Source organism: Mustela erminea, chromosome 10 (assembly GCF_009829155.1).
Source record: "Mustela erminea isolate mMusErm1 chromosome 10, mMusErm1.Pri, whole genome shotgun sequence".
Classification (NCBI taxonomy): domain Eukaryota; kingdom Metazoa; phylum Chordata; class Mammalia; order Carnivora; family Mustelidae; genus Mustela; species Mustela erminea.
In genome coordinates this window covers 35,080,535-35,106,864 of record NC_045623.1, presented here as the reverse complement: position 1 = coordinate 35,106,864, position 26,330 = coordinate 35,080,535, and the positions used below count along the sequence as shown (strand labels likewise).

General features: G+C 34.2%; 1 protein-coding gene across 2 annotated transcripts in view; it reads left to right on the top strand.

Moving 5' to 3' along the window:
• PKN2 (protein kinase N2) overlaps positions 1-26,330 on the top strand; it is a 132,386-nt gene that overhangs the window by 41,885 nt on the left and 64,171 nt on the right. For both annotated transcript variants that reach the window (XM_032360797.1, XM_032360796.1), the window contains exons 2-3: positions 2,919-3,219; positions 20,899-21,053. In XM_032360797.1, the coding sequence (XP_032216688.1) occupies positions 2,919-3,219; positions 20,899-21,053 (456 nt within the window). The remainder of the gene's footprint in view (positions 1-2,918; positions 3,220-20,898; positions 21,054-26,330) is intronic.

Sequence of the window (26,330 nt, the reverse complement as noted above, 5' to 3'; positions counted from 1 at the left end):
AGTTGCTATAATTTATAATTATAATTTAATTATATTTTAATAATTTATATTAAGTTATATAATTTTTATATGTCATTAATTATTGATAATTATATAATTAAATATATTGTGTAATAAATAGATTTATTATAATTTAAATTATAATTTATAATTATAATTAGAAACTTACTATTTAATACAGAATTCTTAGGTATTTCTCTTGGCCTGTAGGGCATATGGAAAAAATTAATGATACACCAAGCTCACCATGAACCAAGAAATTTAGGGAACCTCTAGCTTAGTACATAATATTAAAGCACAGATTTATGAAAGCAGTTCATATTTTCTATGCGTCTAAGGTAAAAATAAAAATATCTAGAGGAATGCAGTTAGCTTAAACTTTTTCATCTAAGCTTGTTTGCCTCAATCCACTTTACCTGAAGCCAGACAGCAGATATTTGGCATTTTATTTTTTGACAGTAGTCATGTGCTATTATTTTTGGTGACCTGCCAAAGGTAGACTCATAAACTTTGGAAACTGAATAAATGGGTGATAGGATTTATAGTCTACTATAAGTAGTGAAAATCTAGATACTGTTTTAGTCCAGGTGGAGGGATCATTATATATCCACATAAATAAGAATCAGAAATTTTTTTTTAAGATTTTATTTATTTATTTGACAGAGATTGCAAGTAGGCAGAGAGAGAGGGGGCAGCAGGCTCCCCGCTGAGCAGAGAGCCCAATGTGGGACTCCATCCCAGGATCCTGAGATCATGACCTGAGCCGAAGGCAGAGGCTTAAACCACTGAGCCATCCAGGCGCCCCAAGGATCAGAAATTTAAGGCCAATTAGGTATAGATCACTTTTCCCAGGGATTCTTAATCTCTGACCTATGAAACCTAAAAACTGTATATCACACATGAAATTTTCTTTGTTCTACTGTTTTTGTTGTTGTTGTTGTTTTTCTTTTGTTTTTGTTTTTGTTTTTGTTTTTGTTTGTCAGAGTTCCAAAGGGGTTCTTGGCCCTAGAAACATTAAGAATAGATTTATGAACTGCTTCATTTTTCTGTATAGTATGCCCTTCGGCATAGGGTAGATTGGTCCAAAGCCAAGGCGAGGTCCCCCATCTTCCCATCTATTAACTAACTACTCTGCAAGGTTTAGAGGTTAAGAATTAGATATAAAAAGTATTTGCGGGCACCTGGGTGGCTCAGTTGGTTAAGTGACGCCTTCAGCTCAGGTCATGATCCTGTAGTCCCAGGATTGAGTCCCACATAGAGTCCCACATTGGGCTCCCATCTCCACGGGGAGTCTGCTTCTCCTCTGACCTTCTCATCGCTCATGCTCTCTCTTGCTGTCTCTCTCTCAAATAAATAAGTAAAATATTAGAAAAAAAATATTTGCACCCAAGAATTTTCTTTTAAAGATTTTATTTATTTATTTGACAGAGAGATCACAAGCAGGCAGAGAGGCAGGCAGAGAGAGAGGGGGAAACAGGCTCCCCGCTGAGTGGAGAGCCCATTGTGGGGCTCAGTCCCAGGGCCCTGAGATCATGACCTGAGCTGAAGGCAGAGGCTTAACCCACTGAGCCACCCAGGCGCTCCTGTACCCAAGAATTTAAGCAGAACTTATTTATATGGTTATGATGAATTTCTGAAGGAATTAAGGATGATTTTTAACTAATTGGATCTGTGGTTCAAAAGGTATATAAGGGTGCATAGTGAAATGTCTCTTTTCTAGAACCTTCACAAACTCCATTCCTCTTCCCAGAGGTAAACATTATCTTTTAATTTTTGTGTTTCAGAAATTAAAAATTTTAGAACCAGTAGTATTATAGTAATGGAGTTTAAAATAACAAATGATAAACACATAGCTAGGACATAACTTTGGTTTGTTTTAAATGTAGATTTGATGTGCTTACCAATCTGATTTTTATTTTAAGATGAATAACTGGTACTGTGTATTATCTTAGCTTCTATCAGTAGGACATAATTGAGACATTATTTTTTAGTAATGATGTTTTTGTAGTGAGTCAACGAAGTTTTCAGTTGGGACAGTTAGCCATGAAATTGTGAATATAGTCTTTCCAAATCCTGATGCCTTTAATTCATTAACCAAAAAGTGGTCATGGGGATATAACTTTATTTTATTTTTGCCAATATTACTTTTTTAAGAGGATTTTTTTTATAGAAGATCAAATAGAATTGTATATTACCTATGGGCTTTAATAATTTTCACTTATTGAATGACTGTATAGTGGTCCAAAAATTGTACTTGGAGATTCACATAAAATATTTTGGATTATCACAATACCTCTGAAAGGTGGCACTATTATGTTGATTTTGCAGATGATTAAACTGAATATTTGAAAGGTTAAATAACTTGCTCATGATTTGGAGTGTAGGTGTTAGATTTTTTTTTTTTAAGATTTTATTTATTTATTTGTCAGAGAGAGAGAGGAGCGAGAGTGAGCACAGGCAGACAGAGGTAGGCAGAGGCAGAGGGAGAAGCAGGCTTCCTGCTGAGCAAGGAGCCCGATGTGGGACTCGATCCCAGGACGCTGGGATCATGACCTGAGCCGAAGGCAGCCGCTTAACCAGCTGAGCCACCCAGGCGTCCCTAGGTGTTAGAATCTAACTTGGCTTCATTGGATATCAGAAATTCACTGTCTTTATAGAACACTAAGATGCTTTTGTGTGTAGATGTGTTTACTTTAATATAAATTTGTCAGATAATGCTATTTAGTGAATAGGCAGAGAGGTTTTGGACTTAGGATTTGGTATGGTAATAAAAAAGGTAACTAGTCTGTTGCTTATTAAGGAAATAATTTAATGTTCTTAATAAAGAATCACTAAATACATTGGCACTTACACTGCACGTTACTGAGCACCTAATTTTCCTAAACTACCACATTTGTATGTTTGGTTTTTTTCTGTAGGGAGATTCCCGAAGTCTTCCATTTTCTGAGAATGTGAGTGCTGTTCAAAAATTAGACTTTTCAGATACTGTGGTGCAGCAGAAATTGGATGATATCAAGGATCGAATCAAGAGAGAAATAAGGAAAGAACTGAAAATCAAAGAAGGAGCTGAAAATCTGAGGAAAGTCACAACAGATAAAAAAAGCTTGGCTTACGTGGACAACATTTTGAAAAAGTCAAATAAAAAACTAGAAGAACTTCATCACAAGCTACAGGAACTAAATGCACATATTGTTGTTTCAGATCCAGAAGATGTTACAGGTATATATGTATTTTATTTGGTATTTATATAATGTATTAAGAATTATTTTTATATAGTGTATTAATAAGAATATTATCTTTGAAATTAGTTAGCTTTATGACATAACTGTTTTTGGTTTTTCTGAAAGTACCAGAACTGTTTTTTATCCAGTTGTTAAGGTCTTGTTTCTATTTATTGAGAAATGCAGTTAGTTGATGGTTATGAAAATTGAAACGTTTACTTGGAGATGAGTAACATTGCTGTCTACTCTGTTACCCTCTTTCAGTAAGACATTACTTAGAGTTATTTTCCAAGATTAATGTTTTGTATTGAGTCAACCACATGCTCTTACCTGATTCATCCTTGTGATCAGCAACACGAGTTTGCCAGATGACTTTTTAAAGTTAAAATGTATTCTGTGACTGAGGGATATTTTTATTCTTTGCCAACATAATTAATCAAACCTATGACCTTTGTTCTGTGTGCTCTAAGCAACTGAATTAACAACCAAGCCACCAGGCATATAGTTTGAAAAGAAAGAAGAAAAAAATTTTTTAAAACCAAACATTACTTTTTTTCTTAAATATAGAAAAGAAAAAGAAAAATATAACCCATAAGTCTGACCTAAGATTTGTAAACAATGGAATTAACAAATGTTCATGTTGGAAATTTTTCCATGGCACAGAAAGTAAAAATAGAAGAACTACCTCTCTTCCCTAGGCTCTCTCCTTAAAGGTAGCATTACTAACTTTTTTGTTGTATATCCTTCCAGAAGAAAAATTTCCACGTTTGTATCAATATTTATCCATTTATATAAGCATACTTTTCAAACTTTTTACTTAAAAAATCACATAAGACACATTTGTCTAATAGTTTTGTCTTTGCAAAGATGATATTTGAGCAAGGTTTGTAATCTCTGTAACCTTCAGTGTCTTCATTCACAGAGAAAAGGAGTGGTATATGTACAGTAACGTATCCAACACCATAGAAATTTTAGAAGTATCTGTGAGATTAGCTAATAAGAAATAACAGATATAAGCAAAATTAAATTTGACTAAGAAAATACATAAATGTGACTAAGAATCTCAAATTACCAATCTAAAATATTGAATAAGATACCTTCAGATCTTTAGTGTACTTAATAAAACTTAATTTTAATGCATCAATTTCAACATCTGTGGCCTACCTTAGTGATTTCATCTGGAGACCCTCTATGTAGAGATTTCATTTTAGTAAGGAGAATTGAATCTTAAAAATGACAGCTATCATAGAGAAACCAGTCATCTTATTTTAGAACTAAAATAATCCCAAAGATGTGAATTTTCCCAGAATAACAAAGTTAGCTAAGAACTCTTCAACTCTAGTATTCTCTTACCCATACATTCAATAATTACATATAAATGGAAATTCATATTATGAGAATGCTTTTCTTAGCAATATCATGTTAATGTAGAAATAGCCTGTTCTACTGGAACTCTGCCGAGCTCTGCATTTTTTGACCATTACTTCTTTAGGAGAGGTCTAAAATAAGAAATGGCACTGGAGCTTTAAACTCTTGTTTATTTAGTGAAAACATTTCTTTCCTCACAGAATACTGATAACTACCTTGTAATTGGAATATTGAGAGTTTCTGCCCCACAGAGAGTAGCCCATTTGGTTTCCTCCGACCCTTTTAAAAAATCAACTTTACTGAAGTGTAAGTTACATATGATAAAATGCAGATTTAAGTATATGATTTGATGAGTTTTAACAAATGGATATACCCAGGTAACTGTCATTAAAACAAGTGGATCCTGAACCTTTTCATCATTCAGTGGTCCTCCTGTTTACCTTAATTCTCAATCTCCAGTCCTCATCCATAGCTTTCTTTAGGCAACCACTGGTCTACCTTTTATAGGTTTCTCTTTCCTAAGTTTCATTTAAAGAAATGACCTGGGATCCTACTAGCAAATTCTTTTTCTTTCTCAAAAGCCAGTTTGAATATCCTTGTGAAATCTTTCCTGTCTCTGATTATCTTTCTTTGTTCTACTCTGTACATTCATCGTTGTGTCATGTTGCATCGTAATTTACTTCCATACATGTTTAAATCACTTACTAAACCTCATGCTCCTTGAGGGGAAGGACATGTTTTTATTCTCAAGGCTTATCATAGAGCCTGGAACATATAGCTGTTTGGTTGTATATCTCAAAAAAAAAAAAAAAAAAGCCAGCAAATAAAAATCTTGTATTAGTTCTTATAATTAATACCAAAATAGACTTTATCATAGTACTTTAAAAATTTAACAACTTGGGGAACAAAGCATTGAATAAAAATTTTAAAATAAATTGGAAATTTTCTTTACTGATCTTTGTTTTTCTTATTTGTTTATTTATTTATTTCCTTATTTAAAGCATGCAAGCCAGTTGTGAGGGGTCAGATAGGGGCAGAGGGAAAGGAAGAGAGAGAATCTTAAGCAGGCTCTAAGCCCAGCGCAGGGCCCACTGCAGGACTTAGTCTCACAACCCTGAGATCATGATGTTAGCCAAAATCAAGAGTCAGGTGTTTTACTGACTGAGCCATCTAGGTGCCCTTCTATTATCATTTTTAATATTGAATTTTCATATAATTGCAGGGCAAATGTTATATGAAATGTAACTTTATACTGTGACTTACTAATACTTAAAGTTTGTGTGGAATAAACTTGACAATTTTGTTAAAATTTGAGGGTTTTTGTTTTTTTTTTTAAACGTCTCTTTGCAAATGGCATAGTCATACCTCCTGGTAATAAGTTTGTTTTTTGTTTTGTTTTTTCTTTTTTCCTCATTACTTATTTAGCAGCAGTAAAAGCAACAACAACACAAGATTAAAGATAGTTGAACGTTAATTTTAGATTAGATTGCCATAAAATTGTATTTGTTTTATATTCTGTATTAAGGTAAACAAAATCATTTTAGATTAGGTCTGACAAGAAGATTCAAGGACATAGTTCTTTGCTTTCAGTTCTCTAAAATATGTGTATTAATAACAGAAATGTTTAGCTAACTCCTCTCATCTTGGAGGTCTGCAAGCAGAATGACTCAAGGAAAGAGGGACAAAATTTAAGGCTGCATTGTATGAATAATTACTATGTAAATAGGTAGGAAGCCTACTCTTAATTCACCTTTGCAATGATTAACTCTATTAATCTTTAGTTTCTTATTTGTAAAATAAGGATTTTTATCAGATACATTTCAAGACTTAATAAAACTCCGAAATGTTGCATGTTATAATACAAGATCGATCATTTGGGACTGTTATTGGTGGAATATATGAGTATTCATTTATTCTTCAGAGTAGCAAGAAATTAATATTTTTGATGTTTACTTCATGCCTATGCCTTGTTTACTTTCTATGTACTTTAAGGTAGTCTTATTGGAATTATTATCATCCCACATGGAAATTATTAAGATATGGTTAGGTGAGGCTGAATGCACCTTATGAAAAAGATTATTGGATCTCTGTAAAGTGGAGTGGTAATCTCTCTTAGTTGACACCTGAGACTCCAAAAGAAAATAATGGGAAAGAACTAGGATCCTGAATATTAAACTTTTGTGTATCATCTCTAAAGAAGAGGTTAAGGGTATGTCTCATATTTTATTAAGTATAGCTAGTAATTTGTATAGTTTAAGTCCCTCTGTTATCATCTTATTTCCTTTTCTTATATCTCTTCCTATTTCCATTTTCTCATTTCCACCAAACTTAGACTGATTTTTACCTATTGAAGTAGTGAATATTTTCTTTAATATCTAGAATTAATATCTAGAATATCCAGAAGGGAAATACTGATTTAGTATACAACTAACAATATTGGAATTTTTTAGAGGTAACCTTAGAAATTCTGCTAAATTCTGGAGATAATAACTGTATTGAAGGAGTTTTCTTTCCTAATGACTAAGGTGCAGTTATGAGGTCTTTCTTGAATAGAAGTAATATTTGAATTTTTTTTTTATTCTTGGCCTATCCACCTAAATATGGCATAGAAATTGTAGTTGAATTTTATATCTATATTAAAATACAAGTGTGAAATCTGTGGCCTGGTTTGTTTTGTAATTCTATGTATTTTTCTTTTGGGACTGAATTTCTGATTTTGAGGTAAACATACTTTGTATTAAGTTTTGAATTCTTAATGAGAGGGTTGCCATTGAGTAATTGTGATTATTAATTAGCAAGTCACTTTCAACACCCCGGATTTGTTTCCTCATCTTTACAATCATGAGATTACATGATTCATAGATTCCTAACACTTAAATTATTTGATATACTTTTTTTAAACAGGTAATACACAGTAAAATTGATTCTTTTTTGGTGAACCATTTCATAAATTTTAATACACACCAGGTTTATCTAACCACCACAATCAGAAAAGGGAACAGGGATGTTTATAGTTGCACTCTCTCCCCGTTCCCTATCTCCTGGCAATTGCTGGTCTATTTTCTGTCACAGTTGTTTGCTTTTCAAGAATGTCATATAAATGAAATCATAAGGTATGCAATCTTTGAGACTAATTTCTTTGAGAGAATTGCATTTTGAAATTCATCCACATTTTTGCATTTATCAATAGTTCACTCTTTTTTACTGCTGAGTAGTAAGTCTATTATATAGATGTACCACAACTTGTTTATCCTCTAACCAAGGACTTTAAAGTGGTTTTCCAGTTTTTGTCAACTATCAGTAAAGCTGCCGTAACTAACCATTAACAGGTTTTTGTGTGACCATGTTTTTAGTTCACTTTAGTAAATACTTAGCAGTGTGATTGCTAAGTCACGTTAGAGTATGTTTAACATTATAAGAAACAAAACAGGTGAACATAAAGGAAGAAAAAAGAGAGGGAAGCAAACCATAAGAGACTCTTAACTACAGAGAATGGAGTTGATGGTGGGAGGTGGGCCGGGGATGGACTAAATGGGTGATATTAAGGATTATGCTGAACACTACATATTAAATGTGAGTGATGAATTCTACTCCTGAAACCAATTTTACCATATATGGTAGCTAACTAGAATTTAAATAAAAACTTGAAATAAATTTTTTTTTAAAAGCTCCCAAAATGTTTTTAAGAGTGGCTGTATCGTTCGTTTATCATTCTTATCAGGACTGTATTAAAATTCTAGTTGTTCTACATCCTCTCCAGCACTTGGTATTGTTAATATATTTTTTAACCAGTCTAACATATTTATAGTGGTTGATGAGACACATTATTGTAATCAGAGGTAGGAAAGAAGAAAAATAAAGTAACACCATCTTTAGGAGAATTTATGAAAAAACTGTGCATGCCCTAAGTACAGAATAAAGAAGTCTTCTCTACCAGGAGATACATATCAGTTTCAAACATTAAGATGTAATAGATAGAAGCAGCTCTGAAATTTTTAATGCCTAAGTTGCTTATTTAACCTTAAATAATGTTACAGCCCACAATCTTACCTCTGCTATTTTTGTAAAATATTAAGAAAGCTAATCCTGAGGTTGTACTAGTTACAGAAGATCTCAACATTACGTTAGTTGATGACCTATGCCAAAGGTCATCCTGAGTACACAAATTAATTGATTAAGCACCCATTAATAATAAGTGAGCATTCATTATAGTCTGAGCAGGTTCAGATGGCTCTATAAGGTAAGCATATCTGTTTAAACACAAAAGCTCAATTCTGGGGAAATATAAACAGTTAATGTAATTGTAGCAATTTGTTTTTGTTTTTGTTTTTTTCAAGATTTTATTTATTATTTATTTGTCAGAAAGAGGGAGAGTATGAGCAGGGAAGTGGCAGGTAGAGCAGGCGGTGGGAGAAGCAGGCTCCCTGATAAGCAAGGAGCCTGATGTGGGACTCAGTCCCAGGACCCTGGGATCATGACCTGAGCTGAAGGCAGATGCTTAGCTAACTGAGCCACCCAGGCATCCTGGGAGCAGTTTATTCTTAAAATAATTTACAAGTATCAGGTGAAAACCAGAATGTTGGTAAGTAAACAGTAGCTAAGACTTTAGATGGAAGTTTGTGAAAGAGGTAGATAAATGGTAAGCTAGTGCTTCAGTGTATTACTTTGATTAATTTAAATGTGGCTAGGTTTACTTCCACTATATTTCCTCTTAATTTTTTTTTTTAATGAAGTAAATAAATAGTCCTTGTTCCATAAGCAGACATCCTGGCTGTACACGTACCATTTCATGAATATTGAGCACTGAGAGTCAGCTGGGTATGAAACAAAGATCAAAGACTATATGACTTGAGATTAATCCAGGAGTTGTGTGATTATATACCACTTATGTCCCCTCCAGGACTTGTTTTTCTCATTTGTATAACCTGGAGAATGGACTATATGCCCTTTCTAGGGTGTTTCGTGAATAAGGTGTTTTAATAGCTTGATGAAAGGTCAATTATGAGCATGTAATCTCTTCTGATTGTGACCATGAAACCTCTTTTTAGAGATAAAGTAAAGTCTGAAATTTTCTTGGGTGAGGGAAGACTCAAGGTCAGCTACAAGGTCACCTCCTAAAGAAGGAAGGAACCAGTTTAAGGCTGGACCTTAAGTAATCAGGAACCTTTTAAGCATATGGATTGCTCTTGTGTTCTAAGACTCTCATTCATCTTGGAAGACAATTGCTCAGTTGTGGTTTTAGAAAAAATACTGAAAGCACCGAAAATAGCATATCTGTTCCTCTACATATTGTTGGCAAAACTACTAACAGATTGAGTTTTTACTAATTATTCTGGCTCTGGAGAATCTCAGCCATAGGGATAGTTTAACCGCATTGTATTTTCTGATGACTTCCAAAGCAGTACACCTGACTAAGCTCTTTCATTTTCTTACTATTTTGTCCCTCATCCTTTGAATAATACCTGGATAGATATGATGTAATCAGTTCTCTGTGTTAAATTCCCTTTATTCCCTTTGTTCAAAATGCCTAGTATGGTTTCTGTTTATCAACTAGACTGAATGGTTTTCCATCTTCCCAATACCATACAACAAACTGAGAATACTAGAACTCCAACCTGCTTAACTCCACTTAATTTGTGTGCCATTCTTGTCCATATTCTAGTTCTATCATTTAATCTTCATTTCTACAAATTAGATCTGATTATTATTTTATTTAATCATTGTTGGTTTTTAATTACCCACATGTTTATCATTTTCTTTTTTTTTTTCCCCTCTGTTCCACTTTCCTGAATCTGAGATTTGCATATTTCGTCAGTTATGGGAAATTCTTAGCTCCTGGTTTTTGTTTTTTGTTTTTTTGAGTATTGTACCTCCTACGTTCACTCCACTCTTTCATTTTGGGAACTCCAGTTAGATGCATGGTAATTTCTTCAGGTCTATCTCCATTTCTCTAATACTCTTTCACCTGTGTCTAGTTTGCTCTTGAGCCCATATATTTCTAATTTCTGTTACACATTTTTTACTACTTCTAGTTTTGGTAATTTTTAATAGTCTTGTTTTGTTAATCTTGGTACTTTTTGATAGTCTCTTCTCCTGGCCATTCTTTTGATACTTTTTAAATTTAGTTTTACATATTAAATATACTTTTTCATATTCTATATTAGAGAATGACAGTAAGTGAAATTTTTGCCATGCTACTCCTGTAGCTTTTTTCCTCACTCAGGGTGATTTTTTTTTTCTACCTGATCTTTGTTATTTATAATTGTGTGCACATTTTCACTGGAACTTTACCTGTGGAGGTTCTTTTAGGTCTGAATTTATTTATTTATTTATTTACTTATAGATTTATTTTAGGGAGAATGCACAAGTGGGAGGGGTTGGGGAGGGAAAGAGAATGGCTTGAGCCTGATATGGGCCCAGTCCTGTGACTCTTAGATCATGACCGGAGGCAAAACCAAGAGGTGGTCCAGCTGACCTCGCCACCTAGGTGCCTCTAGGTTTGAATTTTTTCAAAGAGGATTTGCATTTCTTTTGGTAAGATGCTTGGAAGCATTATCAACCTGTGGCCCATTAAAATAAATTTTGGGGACCATGTAGATAGTATGATTTCCTGTGTCAAAGCTAGATGAGGGCAGTAGGAATGTTTAAAAGATACCATTCTTTCCCACAGTCATCCTAAGCCAAAGGCAAGTCAGCAGATAATTCAGCCATTATGGATGGCACCTTATAAGCTGTCTGTCTTTAATTAGGCTTTTTCTGATTTCATTGCTCACTTTGTAGGTTTCTGCCACAGCCTTTTCTTGGGCTCTTATTAAAATCCAAGCTTTATTCCAACAGGATGATGAGAGTTTAACAAGTCTCTTTTTATCACAAAAGCAAAAGCATTCTCAGAAAAACAAAGCTAAAGATGTCTGTCTCCTATCTGCCCTGGAATTGGGTCACATGCGCCATGTACTGACTTGTCCAAGTGAGACTGAGAAATTTTGTTTTCCCTCTTAACTTGCCTCTTATTTTAAGCAGGAGAGGAGATTGAATATGGAGTATGAAGTTGGTACTTAAAGATTACAAATATTTTCTAATTCTGTAGTTTTAGGTGTCTCATAGCACTTTGATTTTTGTTTTTGTTTTTTTAGAGTGGGGGTGGGAGGGATAGGCAGAGAGAGAGAATCTTAAGTAGGCTTCATGCCCACCATGGAGTCAGATGCTGGCCAGGCTTGATTTCACAACTCTGAGATCAGGACCTGAGCGGAAATCAAGAGTTGAATGTTTAACCTACTGAGCCACATAGATACCCCAGCACTTTGAATTTTATAGGTGGTTATCTTTTTTAAAAAATTACTTGGGTGAAATTAATTTAAGATGTTCTCCATTTAACATAATTTTCAAATTTATTGACATAATTTATAACATCTGTATCATTCATTTAAAGTCAGCATATATCTCTAGTAACATTTGCTCTTTCATTTCTCATACTGGTATGTTATCCATTTTTCTTCCTTGACCACTTTTCTAAGATTTCTCTTGTTATTATTCTGCCCCTTCAAAAAAAAAAAAAGAAATCTTTACTGATCTTTTCTTTTGTGTATTTGATTTTATTTTGTTAATCTCTACCCTAATCTTTAGTACTTCTTTCTCCTGGTCTCTTTGGAATGTCTTGGCTATTTTTTTTAAACTAACTTGAGACAGATGCTTAGAACTTTAAAATTTATTCTCTTTCCTAATATATGTTTTTAGGGTTATGAATATCCTCTCAGTATTGCTTAACTGCATTTTCCATATGTAAAAATTTTTAAATTTATTTTTCTTTTTATATAATTGATATGCAACATTATATAAGTTTAAGGTTAACAATATGTTGGTTTGATACATTTATATATTGCAACATGATTATCACTATAGCATTAGCTGACGGCTTTATGAAGTGATTGTCTCGGCTTTATGAAGTGATTGTCTCTTTTTTGTGGTGGAAGCAATTAAGACCTAGTCTCTTAGTACCTCTGACATTTATAATATAGCATTGTTGTTTATAATCACTCTGCTGTGCTTTAGATCTCTAGGACCTACTTATTTATCAGTTCCAAGTTTATGCCCTTAAACAACACATCCTCAATTTTCCCACCTCCAGCATCTGTTAACCATCATTTTACATTCTATTTTATGATATTTTAGCTTTTTTAGATTCCACATGTAAGTGATACCATACAGTATTTGTCTTTCTGGGTCTGACTTACCTTACCTAGTATTATGCCCTCAAAATCCATGTCACATATGGCTGAATAATACATATTCCATTTTGTGTGTTTATGTATACATACATACATAGGTACATACACCCCCACATCTTTATCCATATTGCTGTTGTTGGATCTTTAGGTTATTTTCAGATGTTGACTGTTGTGAGTAAATGCTTCAATAAACATGGGAGTGCATATATCTCTTCGGCATGTTTTTATTTCCTTTACGTATATACCCAGGAGTGGGATTGCTGAATCATGTGGCAGTTCTATTTTTAACTTTTTGAGGAAACTTCATACCGTTTTCCATAATAGCTAAATGGGTTTACATTCCCACCAACAATATACATGGGTTCCTCTATCTCTAAAGCCTTTGAGGACACTTGTTACCTTTTGTCTTCTTGATGATCTTTTGAAAAAAAGATCACAAGATTTGGAGATACACAAGATTTGTCTTGCCTATTACTGAATGCTAATGTGGGCGAGACTGCTCCCATGTCCTTTGGCCTATGGTGCTGGATACCACAGATTTCACAAAGGCACTTTTGTTCATAGATGGATGTCTAATTTATTGTTTAAAAGAGGATGTATGGGGTGCCTGGGTGGCTCAGTGGGTTAAGCCTCTGCATTTGGCTCAGGTCATGATCTCATGATCTCAGGATCCTGGGATCGAGCCCCACATCAGGCTCTCTGATCAGCCGGGAGCCTGCTTCTCCCTCTATATGCCTGCTTCTCTGCCGACTTCTGCCTACTTGTGATTTCTCTCTCTGTCAAATACATAAAAATAAAAAATCTTTAAAAACAATTTTTTAAAAAAATAAAAGGGTGTACAAAAAGGAGGAACATCTATAACACCATGGTGCTGATACCACCTAAAGTTCTGATCTGTTTGAGATCATTTTCTCATTTTCATTGTGTCTCTGTTGTCTCATGAACTAGTTAAAAGTGTATTTTTTAGTTATTAAACATGAGGACTTCCCAGTTATCCTTTATTTATTGATTTTTTTAAATTAATTACACTGTAGTCCCTTGAAATTTGCTGAGACTTGCTTTATGTTCTGCGTGTGCCAAAAAATAATAATAATAATAACGCATATCCTCCAGTTGTTGGGTGTTATTCTTAGTATGTTTATAGGTTAAGCATTTAACTGTGGTGTTAAAATCTGCATCCTTAACCTGGATTTGTGTTTACTTTATTCATTACTAAAAACACTGTAATTACTTAGTGTGGAATACAGAGTTATTGTTTTCTTTTTAATTCTGTCAACTTTTGCTTTCTTTTGTGGCCATGTTTTTGAGCACCTACAAATTTAGAATTGATTTATCTTTTCAATAGAAGGTGAATTGAGCCTTCTGTTAGTAAAATGAATTTCTTATCTCCAGAAATTTTTGTGCTAAAAGTGTCTTTTGCCTGTTATAGTTTGGGGGTTGGAATTGTTGATTGTATGGAATATTTTTTTCTATTCTTTTACTTTCAGCTTTTCTATATTACTGTAATTTAGATGTGTGTCCTGTTAATAATATATAGTTACATTTAGTTGTATAGTTTTTACCCAGATTAATCTTAGAATCAGTTTAAGATCTTTCTTTGTCTTTTACCTAGACCATTTACTTCATTATATTTAAATAATTACTGATATATTTGGATTTATATTTTGTGATTTCAGTGTTTCTTCTTTCTTAGCATTTTTATAGTATTTTTAAACATCAGTCAATTATTTTGGAAATTTTGGTTAATTTAGACAACGTAAAATGCATGCTTATCAAAGACTATTGTTAATCATTGTACTTACTCATCTCCACACAATTCAGAGGCCTTAGGATGCCTCTACTTACCCACATCTTGGCTTATCTGTTGTTGTTGCCTTATTTTTTATTCTAGCTTTCTTAAAACCCTTACATGACTTTACTGATTTTATATAGTGGTCATTTAAAGTTTCTGACATACAAACCATTTTCTGTTTTCTTCATTCCTTATTTCTCTTTTGATACACTAATTTGTATCAGTTTTAGAGCTTTCTTTTTAAGAGTTTATGTTTGTGACATTCTTTCCATTTTGATAATGTTTTAGTTTTTTCTTCATTCTTGAAAGGTATTTTCACTGAGTTTACAATATAACCATGATAATTACATCTTACAAAGAAACTATCATTCTGTCTTCTAGCTTTCATTGCTATTTTTGAAAAGTCTATTGTCAATCTACAGTGGCTTCTTTAAAGGTACCCTTTTATTGGCTACTGTTAAGATTTTGTATTTGGTTTTTTGAAGTTTTACCATGATGTGTCCAGGTATGGACTTTTTCCCATGTGTATGTGTGTATATACATATATATAGAGATAGATAGATTTCTGCTTGTGGTTGATTGGGTAGCTTGAATTTATGGATTGGTATCTTTTATAAGTTCTGCAAAAATTGCCATTTTCTCTTCACATAATGTCTTCGAATCATTTTTCTTTTTTTCTCCTGAAACACAGTAAGTACATTTCATTTTTTGTTTTGTTGTTGTTGTTTTGCCCTCCATGCCTTTTAATGCCCTCCACCTGATTTTTAAACTTACTTATTTTTCAGTACGAGTCTGCTATTTTTCTATGTCTAATTTGCTGTTAAACTAATCCATTAAAATAGTTAAATCGAGATACCTGTAGTTTCAGAAGGAAAATAGACATGAAAATAGATCCTTGTAATACTGTATAATATATATTTCAATAGAGGGAAGAAAATATACTTTGGAGACACACTAGAAAGAGCACCTGAGCAGATGAGGGGATGGCTAGGGAAGGAAAAAGTAATGCCCTAGCTGAGTTAACAGTGGTATGGAGGAAGAAAAGTACATTGTATTTTGATGAATAGGAAGAGATTTTTTTTTTTAAAGCAAATTTTTTTGAATTTGACAAAAAACAGTAATGGAGACTTAGTGACCATAAAGCTACTAATGCCTAGCTATGAAAGTGGGAATTTATTTGGGACCTTTTTGGTCTAATATATAAACACATTAAAACCTTGTTACTGAATTTTGTGTAACGTATTTCAAATTATATCATGATGTTTAGATGTAATGGTTAGAAGTACGAATAATTCCTGTAATCCACCCCCCTCCCCAAAGCTGGTTTGGTAGTTATAGCAAATAGATGCAGCAAATGGAGATTTGACATGAGTCTTAATCGGGTATATTTTTTTAAAGTGGCAAAGTATGTACTTAAGAATAGATTCAACAGGGGCGCCTGGGTGGCTCAGTAGGTTAAAGCCTCTGCCTTCGGCTCAGGTCATGATCCCAGGGTCCTGGGATTGAGTCCCGCGTTGGGCTCTCTGCTCAGCAGGGAACCTGCTTCCCCCTCTCTCTCTCTTTGCCTGCCTCTCTGCCTACTTGTGATCTGTCCCTCTGTCAAGTAAATAAATAAAATCTTAAAAAAAAAAAAAAGAATAGATTTAACATTTGATCTTCTCAGTGTGGAAAAATAATTTCATTTTACAGAATTCTAAAAAGTTGCCTCTTTTGAAAGAAGAGAACATGGGAGTTCTGATTATCCCTGTTTTAAAATATGTCTTACAATGAAGGAAAGTGTTTAACAAATATATGGGCCACTGTATGTTTAATAATGCTGTAATTTCCCGTAACCCGTAAGAAAGGAAATTGGAGAGAAAAAAAGGAGTTTGTTGAAAGGAAAAATAGGGGGACAGCAAAGTGTTTCTCTAATTTCTCAATGAGTAAAAAGTAGGCTTTATAAAACTAGACATATCTAAGGTTAAAATTCTGCCTTGGCATACACTTTTGTGACTTGTGCAAATTACTTGATCCTTCTAACTTTTAGTTGTTTTTATTTGTAAATTGAGGTTATATTACAAAATTTCTGAGTTTCTTTGAAGACTAAATGAGCAGAAATACCAGCTACTTAACTGTGCCCTGTCATGTAATTTTATTGAGCCCTAAACATTGGCCTAAGCACTATACAGGCTTTATCTTCACAATAACCCCCAATTTGTGGCTGAGGAAACGGCAGCACAGAGTAAGTAAGTATATGATCAGGATCACACCAATAAGCAGTAGCCACAGGATTTTAACCTAGGCATCCTAACCTCCAGAGCCTGGACTCCTCATCATTATATTATTTCTCATGTTCTTATAATCCTTATTAAAACTGAGGATATACTTTTCCATAAAAACCATGTTAGATTTTATAATACTATTACAGATTCTCAGACTGTTAGAATCAGTGTCTCTTTCAGTGTCTTAGTACAACCTGTTTTAATGTGCAAAAAAAATTTTTTTTTAAGAATTTATTTATTTATTTGACAGAGATCACAAGTAGGCAGAGAGACAGAGAGAGAGAGAGAGAGAGAGGAGGAAGCAGGTTCCCCACTGAGCAGAGAGCCCGATGCAGGACTCGATCCCAGGACCCTGGGATCATGACCTGAGCTGAAGGCAGAGGCTTAACCCACTGAGCCACCCAGGTGCCCCAATGTGCAAAAATTTCTTATATAGCTTCTTTAACAGATTATAACCTAGCTCTTGTGTAAATGCTTGCAGAAACAGGGGATTTTATTACATTTTAAGGGTTCTGTTTCATTGTTAGATAACTTAAAATGTAAGGAATTTCTCTTTATTCTGTGATAAAAATGTTTACCCTCACTACCTTTATCTGTTTATTCTAATTCTTTGCTCTGTGGGGAAATAGTAAGTGGATAGCTTCTTTCATAGACAGATATTTAAATATTTAGGCAAGAATCATTTCTCTTAAGGGGAACCCTCCTACACTGTTGGTGGGATTGCAAGCTGGTGCAACCACTCTGGAAAATAGCATGGAGGTTCCTCAAAAAGTTGAAAATAGAACTACCCTACAACCCAGCAATCGCACTACTGGGTATTTACTCTAAAGATACAAATGTAGTGATCTGAAGGGGCATGTGCACCCTAAAGTTTAAAGCAGCAGTGTCCACAATAGCCAAACTATGGAAGGAACCTAGATTTCATCAACAGATGAATGGATAAAGAAGATGTGGTATGTATATACAATGGAATACTTTGCAGCCATCAAAAGAAATGAAATCTTGCCATTTGCAATGATGTGGATGGAATTAGAGGGTAGTGTGCCGAGTGAAATAAGTCAATCAGAAAAAGACAATTATCATATGATCTCCCTGATATGAAGAATTTGAGAGGAGACATGGGGAGTTTGGGGGGTAGGGAAGGAAAAAATGAAACAAGATTGGATCAGGAGGGAGACAAACCGTAAGAGACTCTTAATCTCACAAAAAAAAACCTGAGGGTTGCTGCAGGGAGGGGGTTAGGGAGAGGGTGGTTGGGTTATGGACATTGAGGAGGGTATGTGCTATCGTGAGTGCTGTGAAGTGTGTAAACCTGGTGATTCATAGACCTGTACCCCTGGGGTTAATAATACATTATATGTTAATAAAAAGTTTAAAAAATTAAAAAGAATCATTTCTCTTTTTCACCCTAGGCTAAGCATGATCAGCTATTTTACAGAAAACGCATTTCCACAACTGAGAGCCTTCTGTGAATGCATCCCAGTTCTTTTTTTTTTTTTAAATGTGCTTACTATAAGTTAACTTGATATGCCAAATTTTATGTGATTTCAATTTCTACAAGAAAGAAAGAAAATCTGACTGTTCAAAGATCTAAATAGACATAACTTTTTAGTCATTAGTATGAAGTGCAATTCATATATAGACTCAATAGAAGATATGCTTACACTTTATACAGTAACTACTACTAGTTAATGTTTATTGAATATTTACTATGTACCATGCCCTTTTCTAAGTTCTTTACAGTTCTAAGTTCTTTATTAAATCACTGTAACCCTGCGTGCTTGATACTATTTTTATTGTTTAACAATAATGACAATGAGGCACAGAACTGTTAAGAGGCTTACCATCTATTATATGGTTTGTACTAAATCTCAGTTCCAAAACTGAGATTCAAATGTAGGTACTCTTAACCACTATGATGCATATGTTTTAGTTTAGACTGATTCAACAAAATACCATATATTGGGTGGCTTAAATAACAGACATTTATTTCTCACAGTTCTAGAGGCTGGGAACTGAGATCGAGGTGCCCGCAGGGTCAGAGCTCTGGTGACGGGCCTCTTCCTGGTTTTAGACAGCGTCTTTTCTCTGTATCCTTACATGAAAGAGAAACCATCCTCATGATCTAATTACCTACCAGAGGGCTCACCTCCAGTACCATCACATTAGGGTTTCAACATATGCATCTACGGGGACATAAACATTCTGTCCATAACAATATGTTAAGTAGTTCATTTGTGAGTTTGTTCAGAAAAGTTATCTATACTTAATATTCATTTTTTAAAATAAGAATATGTCACTTATAGAGGTGCCTGGGTGGCTCAGTGGGTTAAAGCCGCTGCCTTTGGTTCAGGTCATGATCCCAGGGTCCTGGGATCGAGCCCTGCATCGGACTCTGTGCTCCGCAGGGAGTCTGCTTCTTCCTCTCTCTGTGCCTGCCTCTCTGCCTACTTGTGATCTCTGTCAAATAAATAAATAAAATCTTTAAAAAAAAAAAAAAAGAATATGTCACTTATAAAATCAGCTTTTGGAGCAGCTCATTTATAATGTGGGGAATTCAGTTACAATAGAAACCTTTTTTGAATTTGAATCTCAGCTAGTAAATGTGACTGCCTGTTTCCTGCTGCATAAAATGTAGAGAAGTTATTTTAAGGATTAATATGCATACATATACATATTTGTGTGTGTATAATTGTACTATTATATATGTAAGTATGCATACATGCAGAGTCTAGTATAGTTGTTTACAAGGTTTTTAAAATGGTAATAAGGCAGCATAGCACAGCACTTAGTAAGGTAGACTTTGGTATGGAACTGACTTGCTAGATATATGACCTTGGGCCAGTTTCTTCACCACTCTGTGCCCTAGTTGTTGTTTTTTTTTTTTTCCTATAATGTGGGTGCAGTGCTCATTACAGGGCTGTTTATGAGGATTGATGAGTTTATAGAACCCTTACATCAGGACTTATACTTTGTAGCATAGTATATAAATGATAAAATGGTATTTTATATCCATAACTAGCATAGCACCTGTATTTTTACAAGTTAATTAAGAAATTATGTTGAATTGTTTTTAAATTCATGAATTTTTTTAAAAGTATATAAAGCCAAATGTAAAATAAAATATTCATTAAAATCGGTTAGTCATACCATCTTTTATTGCACTTAACCCTGAAGCACAAAGGTTAAAGTAACTTTCAGTTCAGACAATTTTCCTGTGATTGCCAAGTTATTTATAACTAAACCAGGTTTAGTATTCTAGTCATCTAAGTTGTTTTTTTTTTTTAAGCAAGTGACCTAAGGTAGATAAAACACAAAATGATGAACTTCACTATGAAGAATTTTAATTATACAGTAAAATTAGAAGTGTTTCAATAATGGATTCGCCAAAATAATTAGAAGTTTCTGTTCAAAGTTATTGTTTTTATTTCAAAGTAGAAGCATCACTGTATGCTTTATGAGAAACCATGGACTTTATGTTTTAGATATACCCCTATCATCAATGTGGTATCAATCAATCTGTGTCCATGAAACACTTTCATTGTGATTGAAATCCTCCTAGTAGTAAACAAAATGTGAAATCCTTTATGTGTATGTTTAAGTTATTACTATAAAGAATGCTGGCATTATATTCTATTTACAAATAATTACTTTAGAGGAATCTGTATAATGTTTAAATATGCCGCATTCTTCAACCAGTCAGGTATTAAGTACAGATTTAGTATAATTGTTGAATAGATGAGTCAAATTATTTTATTTAATGTAAACATAATAGTGTTGGGAAGACTTTGGAGCAGTGACCTAATTCAGTTTCAAACTTAGTGTATCCCTGGCAGATGATCCTGCAACTCTACTTGAGTATTTTCTTGGCTTCAATTCTTGTATTATTGGTAAGCATAAGGAGATTCCATTTAGGTGACTTTAAGCTCATCTCAAACCCTATAATTCTGTATTCTTTGAGAATATCAGCTTCTAATTTTAAGCAGCAATTGGTCCTACTAAGTAATTTTTACATACTATTTAATTTACAGATTGCCCAAGGACTCCAGATACTCCCAGCAGTGACCCTCGTTGTTCCACTAGTAATAATAGATTGATGGCCTTACAAAAACAATTGGATATAGAACTTAAAGTAAAACAAGGTGCAGAGAACATGATACAGATGTATTCAAATGGATCTTCCAAGGTAAGTACTATAAATGTAAGTGTATATAGCCAGTCCGCATTATTTACATATTCCATATGTGTGAATTCACCTATCTGATAAAACTTATTTGTCCCAGCATCCATACTTGTGACATTTTCACAGTCTTTTGTGGGCATGCACAGAGGGCTGAAAAATGTGAGTTGTCTGATGTGCATGTTCAAAACTGAGGTCAGACAAGGGGCTCTACCTTCTTTAAGCTCTTACCCTGTAAACAAGTATCCTTTTCATGGTCTGTTTAGTACCACAGTTTTTGCATTTTTGTGCTTACGGTGATTTTGCTGTTTAAACATGTATTATGATTTCTAAGACCATTTTAGCTTCTAAATTTGAAAGTATTGACAATAAAACAAGTAAGAAACAATAGTTTTTAAAATAATATTTTTAGGGGTGCCTGGGTGGCTCGGTTGGCTAAGCATCTGCCTTCAGCTCAGGTCATGATCCCAGCATCTTGGAATTGCTTCTCCCTCTACCTGCTGCTCCCCCTGCTTGTGAGCATGCTGTCTCTCTCCGTCTCTCTCTCTGACAAATACATAAATAAAATCTTTTAAAAAATTTTTTAAAAATAACTTACTCCTACTAAAACCAGTTAAGAAAAATTTAGCTGTATGAGTAAAGGGTACACAGGAGCTCTCCATATTTGCAACTTTCTTGTGAATCTAAAATTGTTCTAACACAAAAGGTTATCTTTAAAAAAATTAAGACTCCAGGGGGTACCTGGGTGGCTCAGTTGGTTAAGTGTCTGCCTTTGGCTCAGATCATGGTCCCAGGGTCCTGGGATTGAGCCCCACATCTCCTGCTTCTTCCTCTCCCTCTCCCCTTGCTTGTGTTCCCTCTCTTGCTGTCTCTCTCTGGCAAATAAATAAAATTCAAAAAAAATTTAGACTCTAATATTAGTTTTCTAGCGCTATAGACAGGTTTTCAGGAAACAACAAATGGAAAGACAGGACATTCTAGTGGGAGTGATTATTTGGAGTAGAGCTGTGGGTTCTTTTGGGAATCTGGAATGGGCATATAATTCCTAATTGAAAGTCATCTTATGGGGAGCAGTTGATACAAATAGGAATGTGTCCTTGTTCTGCGGTATAATGTAGAAGAGAAAGTGTTGGTTACCACTAAACCGATTATTTTAAAGGTTCTTTCCAATCTAAGGTTCTGTAATTTTATAATTTCCATAAAGTCTTATTAGAAAGGTGGACTTAAAAAATTTACCTTTGTATTCTCAACTAATTTAAAGATTTTGCCTCTGCAAATTAATGTTTCTTTCACATTTTAATAGATATTTCCTAAGTAATTTCAGAATAAAAGTTGTTAGGTTGTGTTTTGATTTTGTCTTGTTTTATTTAAGAATTTGAAATGGGGGATGGGGTAGAATTTTAACTTGGAGCTATGCATCCTGCTCACCCACCTAAGGAAATCTGGGAAGATACAGAAAAGGGAGAAATGTGTATATATTTATAAATAAGATTTTTTTAAGTTTAATAATGAAAATTAGTTTATATGCCATATTGCAAATGAATTTTTCAATTATTTTTAGGGAAAATATTTGTTTTATACTTGATATATTACTTAGATGATATTTAATAGCATATTTTATTAACTGAACACTCATAGGGTGATAGTTTTTTTCTGTGTTATTATTTTTGATATTGACCTTTAGTTTTGAACATTTTTCATTTTTATCAAATGTTATTTTGGGCTTTTTTGGTTTTAAGGCAAATACTATGTTCTTGGAACTGTGAATGCATGATATTATGCTGGGTGTTTTAAAATTAAATTTATTCAGGAGCATGTGGGTGGTGTAGTCAGTTGTTGCACCAGTGACTCTTGGTTTCTGCTCAGGTCCTGAGAACAGGATCTGCTTGGGACTCTCTCTCCTTCTCCCTCTCCCTCTGCACGTTCTCTCCCTCTCCCTCTCTCTCTCTCTCTCAAATAAGTCTTAAAAAAAAAAAATTAAATTTACCTAGCTACCACCCCCTGGAGTAAGTTTTTTAAAAACAAAGTTGATGGATTAGATTGAGAGGTTTATGAACCCTTTGACATTAAAGCAAAAATGAATGTGTATGTTGATAGATGAATGAATGAGAAGGCCATACATTACATTCTTAAATGGTCCATAATTGCCCTACTCCACTCCCAGTATGAACAGGTTTATGGAAGTACTGGAAATAAAATAGATAACTTACGATAACCACAGGTCCAAAATGAACAGAACTATGAGCATCCTACTGAAACAACAGATAATTTTCTGCTAGCCTTTTTTTTTTTTTCCCAAGATTTATTTATTTATTTATTTATTTGAGAGTGAGTGAGTGATGGAGGTGGGAGAGGGAGAGAGAAACTTTAGCAAACTGTGCTGGGTGTGGAGCCTAGTGCAGGGCTCAGTCCCACAACCCTGAGATCACAATCTGAGCTGAAACCAAGAATCATATGCTCAACCGACTGCAGCACCCAGCTACCCCAGTAGCTTTTTATTTTTAATTAGGGGATTTATTAGTTTGAGAAGGGATCAAGTAGAGAGGTTCAGCTGCTAAGTCTCTGAGGTAGACCTGCTAGTTATTTCTGTCTAGATTTGGTCTTGTTTTCATTTCTCATCTTTAAACTTCTCATTGGGTCAAAGTGTATCTCTGTGAGATTAGGGAAATTTATAAATTGTAGTTATGTGGAATATTTTTATTTTTTAAAGATTTTATTTATTTTTCAGAGACAGAGGGAGAGAGCGCGAGCGAGCACAGGCAGACAGAGAGGCAGGCAGAGGCAGAGGGAGAAGCAGGCTCCCTGCCGAGCAAGGAGCCCGATGTGGGACTCGATCCCAGGACCCTGGGATCATGACCTGAGCCGAAGGCAGCTGCTTAACCAACTGAGCCACCCAGGCGTCCCTGGAATATTAATTTGTTAAGGACTTAACAGTTTGATAGCTATTCTGCTGAACTCTGGAGTATAAATGTAATAAAGTTAATGCCTTATAACATAATAGGTACTAACAGATAACAAATATCCCACTTTCAAAAGTTCACTATCCGAAAAGGAAGTATCACATGTAAGTAATTACAGTACATAATAGTGGTATGTTCAAGTTACTTTAGAAACAGTGGATAAGAATCACTTAACTGCCAGAAGAAGTCATTACTTGATAGGAGATTTGAGGGATGATTTGGAATTTAAAAGGGAATTACTTTCTAGGGAAGATGATGTGGGTAAACCCAGCAGATACAGAATAAGGAACTCTTTAATAGCATGGCTTATTCTAAGGAGAATAAGTGCTATTGTATGGCTGTAGCAGAAACTCTGAGCTTATTTCTTATCCAAAATATCTGAAGTAGGTAGAATACACTTTTAACATTTGTAGTCATCTTCAGTGGAAGGCCATGCCCTCATGGGTGAACAAATCTCAATCTCCAGAAAAGCACATTTATTTTTGGGAAAAGTCTTCCAGGTGATTCCAACAAGACTTTTTTTTTTTTCCTCCCTATTCCCCACCAGTAGAGCTTTGAGTGAGTGAGGTGTAGTGAGAGGTATAGCATCAAGCAGTTGAGATTCTATCTTACGAGATATATGGAGCTACTGAAAGACTTTTAGCAGAGTAAATACATTATCAGAATTGAAGTTTAGAAAGTTCATATTCATCTTTCTTAGACTTGAAGAATTCATTAGAGAAGGGTCAAGTGTATAGGCAGCAAGTTTAAATAAGCTTTTGTAGGAGGCCAGGTGAAACATGCTTCATTCCTCTTGTAACAGCAGTGAAAGTAAAGAAGACGGAGTCAAGCTATTTAGGTAGAATAAATATGTGGTGTCTTGATATGAGAAAGAAAGAGTTGAAGATGATTCTTAGGTTGGTTATGTAGGCAGATTGATGAATGGAGGTGCCCCTTCACACAGATAGGTAATTCACAATGGGGAGCAAATTTAGGGTAGGAGTAATGAATTAATTTTCTTGGTGAAAATCATCTCCAGAACCTGGTTATTACATTCCTCATAACAAAATTACTACCCTAATACACATTATAGCCAGAGTTGTCCTTTCAAAAGCCAAGTCAGATATTTTCAACTCATGTTTCAAAACCTTCTGTTGGCTTTCTGGCAAGCTTAGAACAAAATCCAGAGTCCTTATTGTGGCTTACAAGTTCATACATGACTTACCCTGGCTACCTTCTGATTTTATCCTTTAAAACACTATATTCTCTCTTACTACACTCTAGCTATATCAGCTTCTTTGCTATCTCTTGAACATACCAAGCACACTCTTACTTTAGAGGCTTTGCATTTACTGTGTCTCTGCCTAGATGTCTCCACTGAAGTACTTTTCATGGGGCTTTTCCTCTCACTTCATTACAGTCACTGCTAGATGCTAACACTTAAGCAAGCTCTTTACTACTCTACTGTATAAAGTATCAGCCCCATCTCTCCTTGTCTCTTTCATTGCATTACTACTACCTGAAATTATAATTTACATTATTTCTTTATCATCTTTATCAACATTAGAATGTAAATTTATTGGCTCTAAGGATCACCATTGGTTTTCAGAATAATCTGAGGGCTTCATAAGACATGTTGAAGAGATGTTTTCCATCGATGTATTCAGGTGACAAGCTATTTATTAAAATTTGGGGTTCTTGTTAACATCTTTAAATGTACCCAAGTCTTTCAAAACTTTTTCTCATTTGAAAATATCTGATCATCTATCGTCGCCTCACTCTCCTCAATGGTTCTAGTTTTGATATAGTCCAGTCTCATCTGTATTAACAGCCCATAAAACGTTTCTGGATTTTCTCAGCTAAAATTGATCCCATCTTCCTTTGAATTTTCTTTGACTACTTTAAACATTCTGATACATACATAATTATTTGTATCTGTTCAGTAAAATTAAAGGTTTTTAAAGGTAGCATCCTAACTGATAAATCTTTGTATTTTCACTGGATGTGACCATAATTAATACATGTAAAGTAAGCCATAAGTATGTGATGGAAAAATTAAAGATAATGATTGGTTTATTTATTTCTGAAATCTGTGTGTGATGTAGTTTATCTGTTATAAAGGTCCCACTATGACTTGCAAAACAGTAATGGTTATTTTTTATAAAACAAAATATTACATAATTGGAAAATACAAAATTTTTAACTTAAAATTTTAAAATGCTGTACATTTAAAATATAACAGGCATTGTAGAGTGCTAATCACCAATAGAACCATATAAAATTACCATCTTTTTAGTTCAGAATTAGTCAGATATTGGCATTTTCATATGATTCAACCTAACAT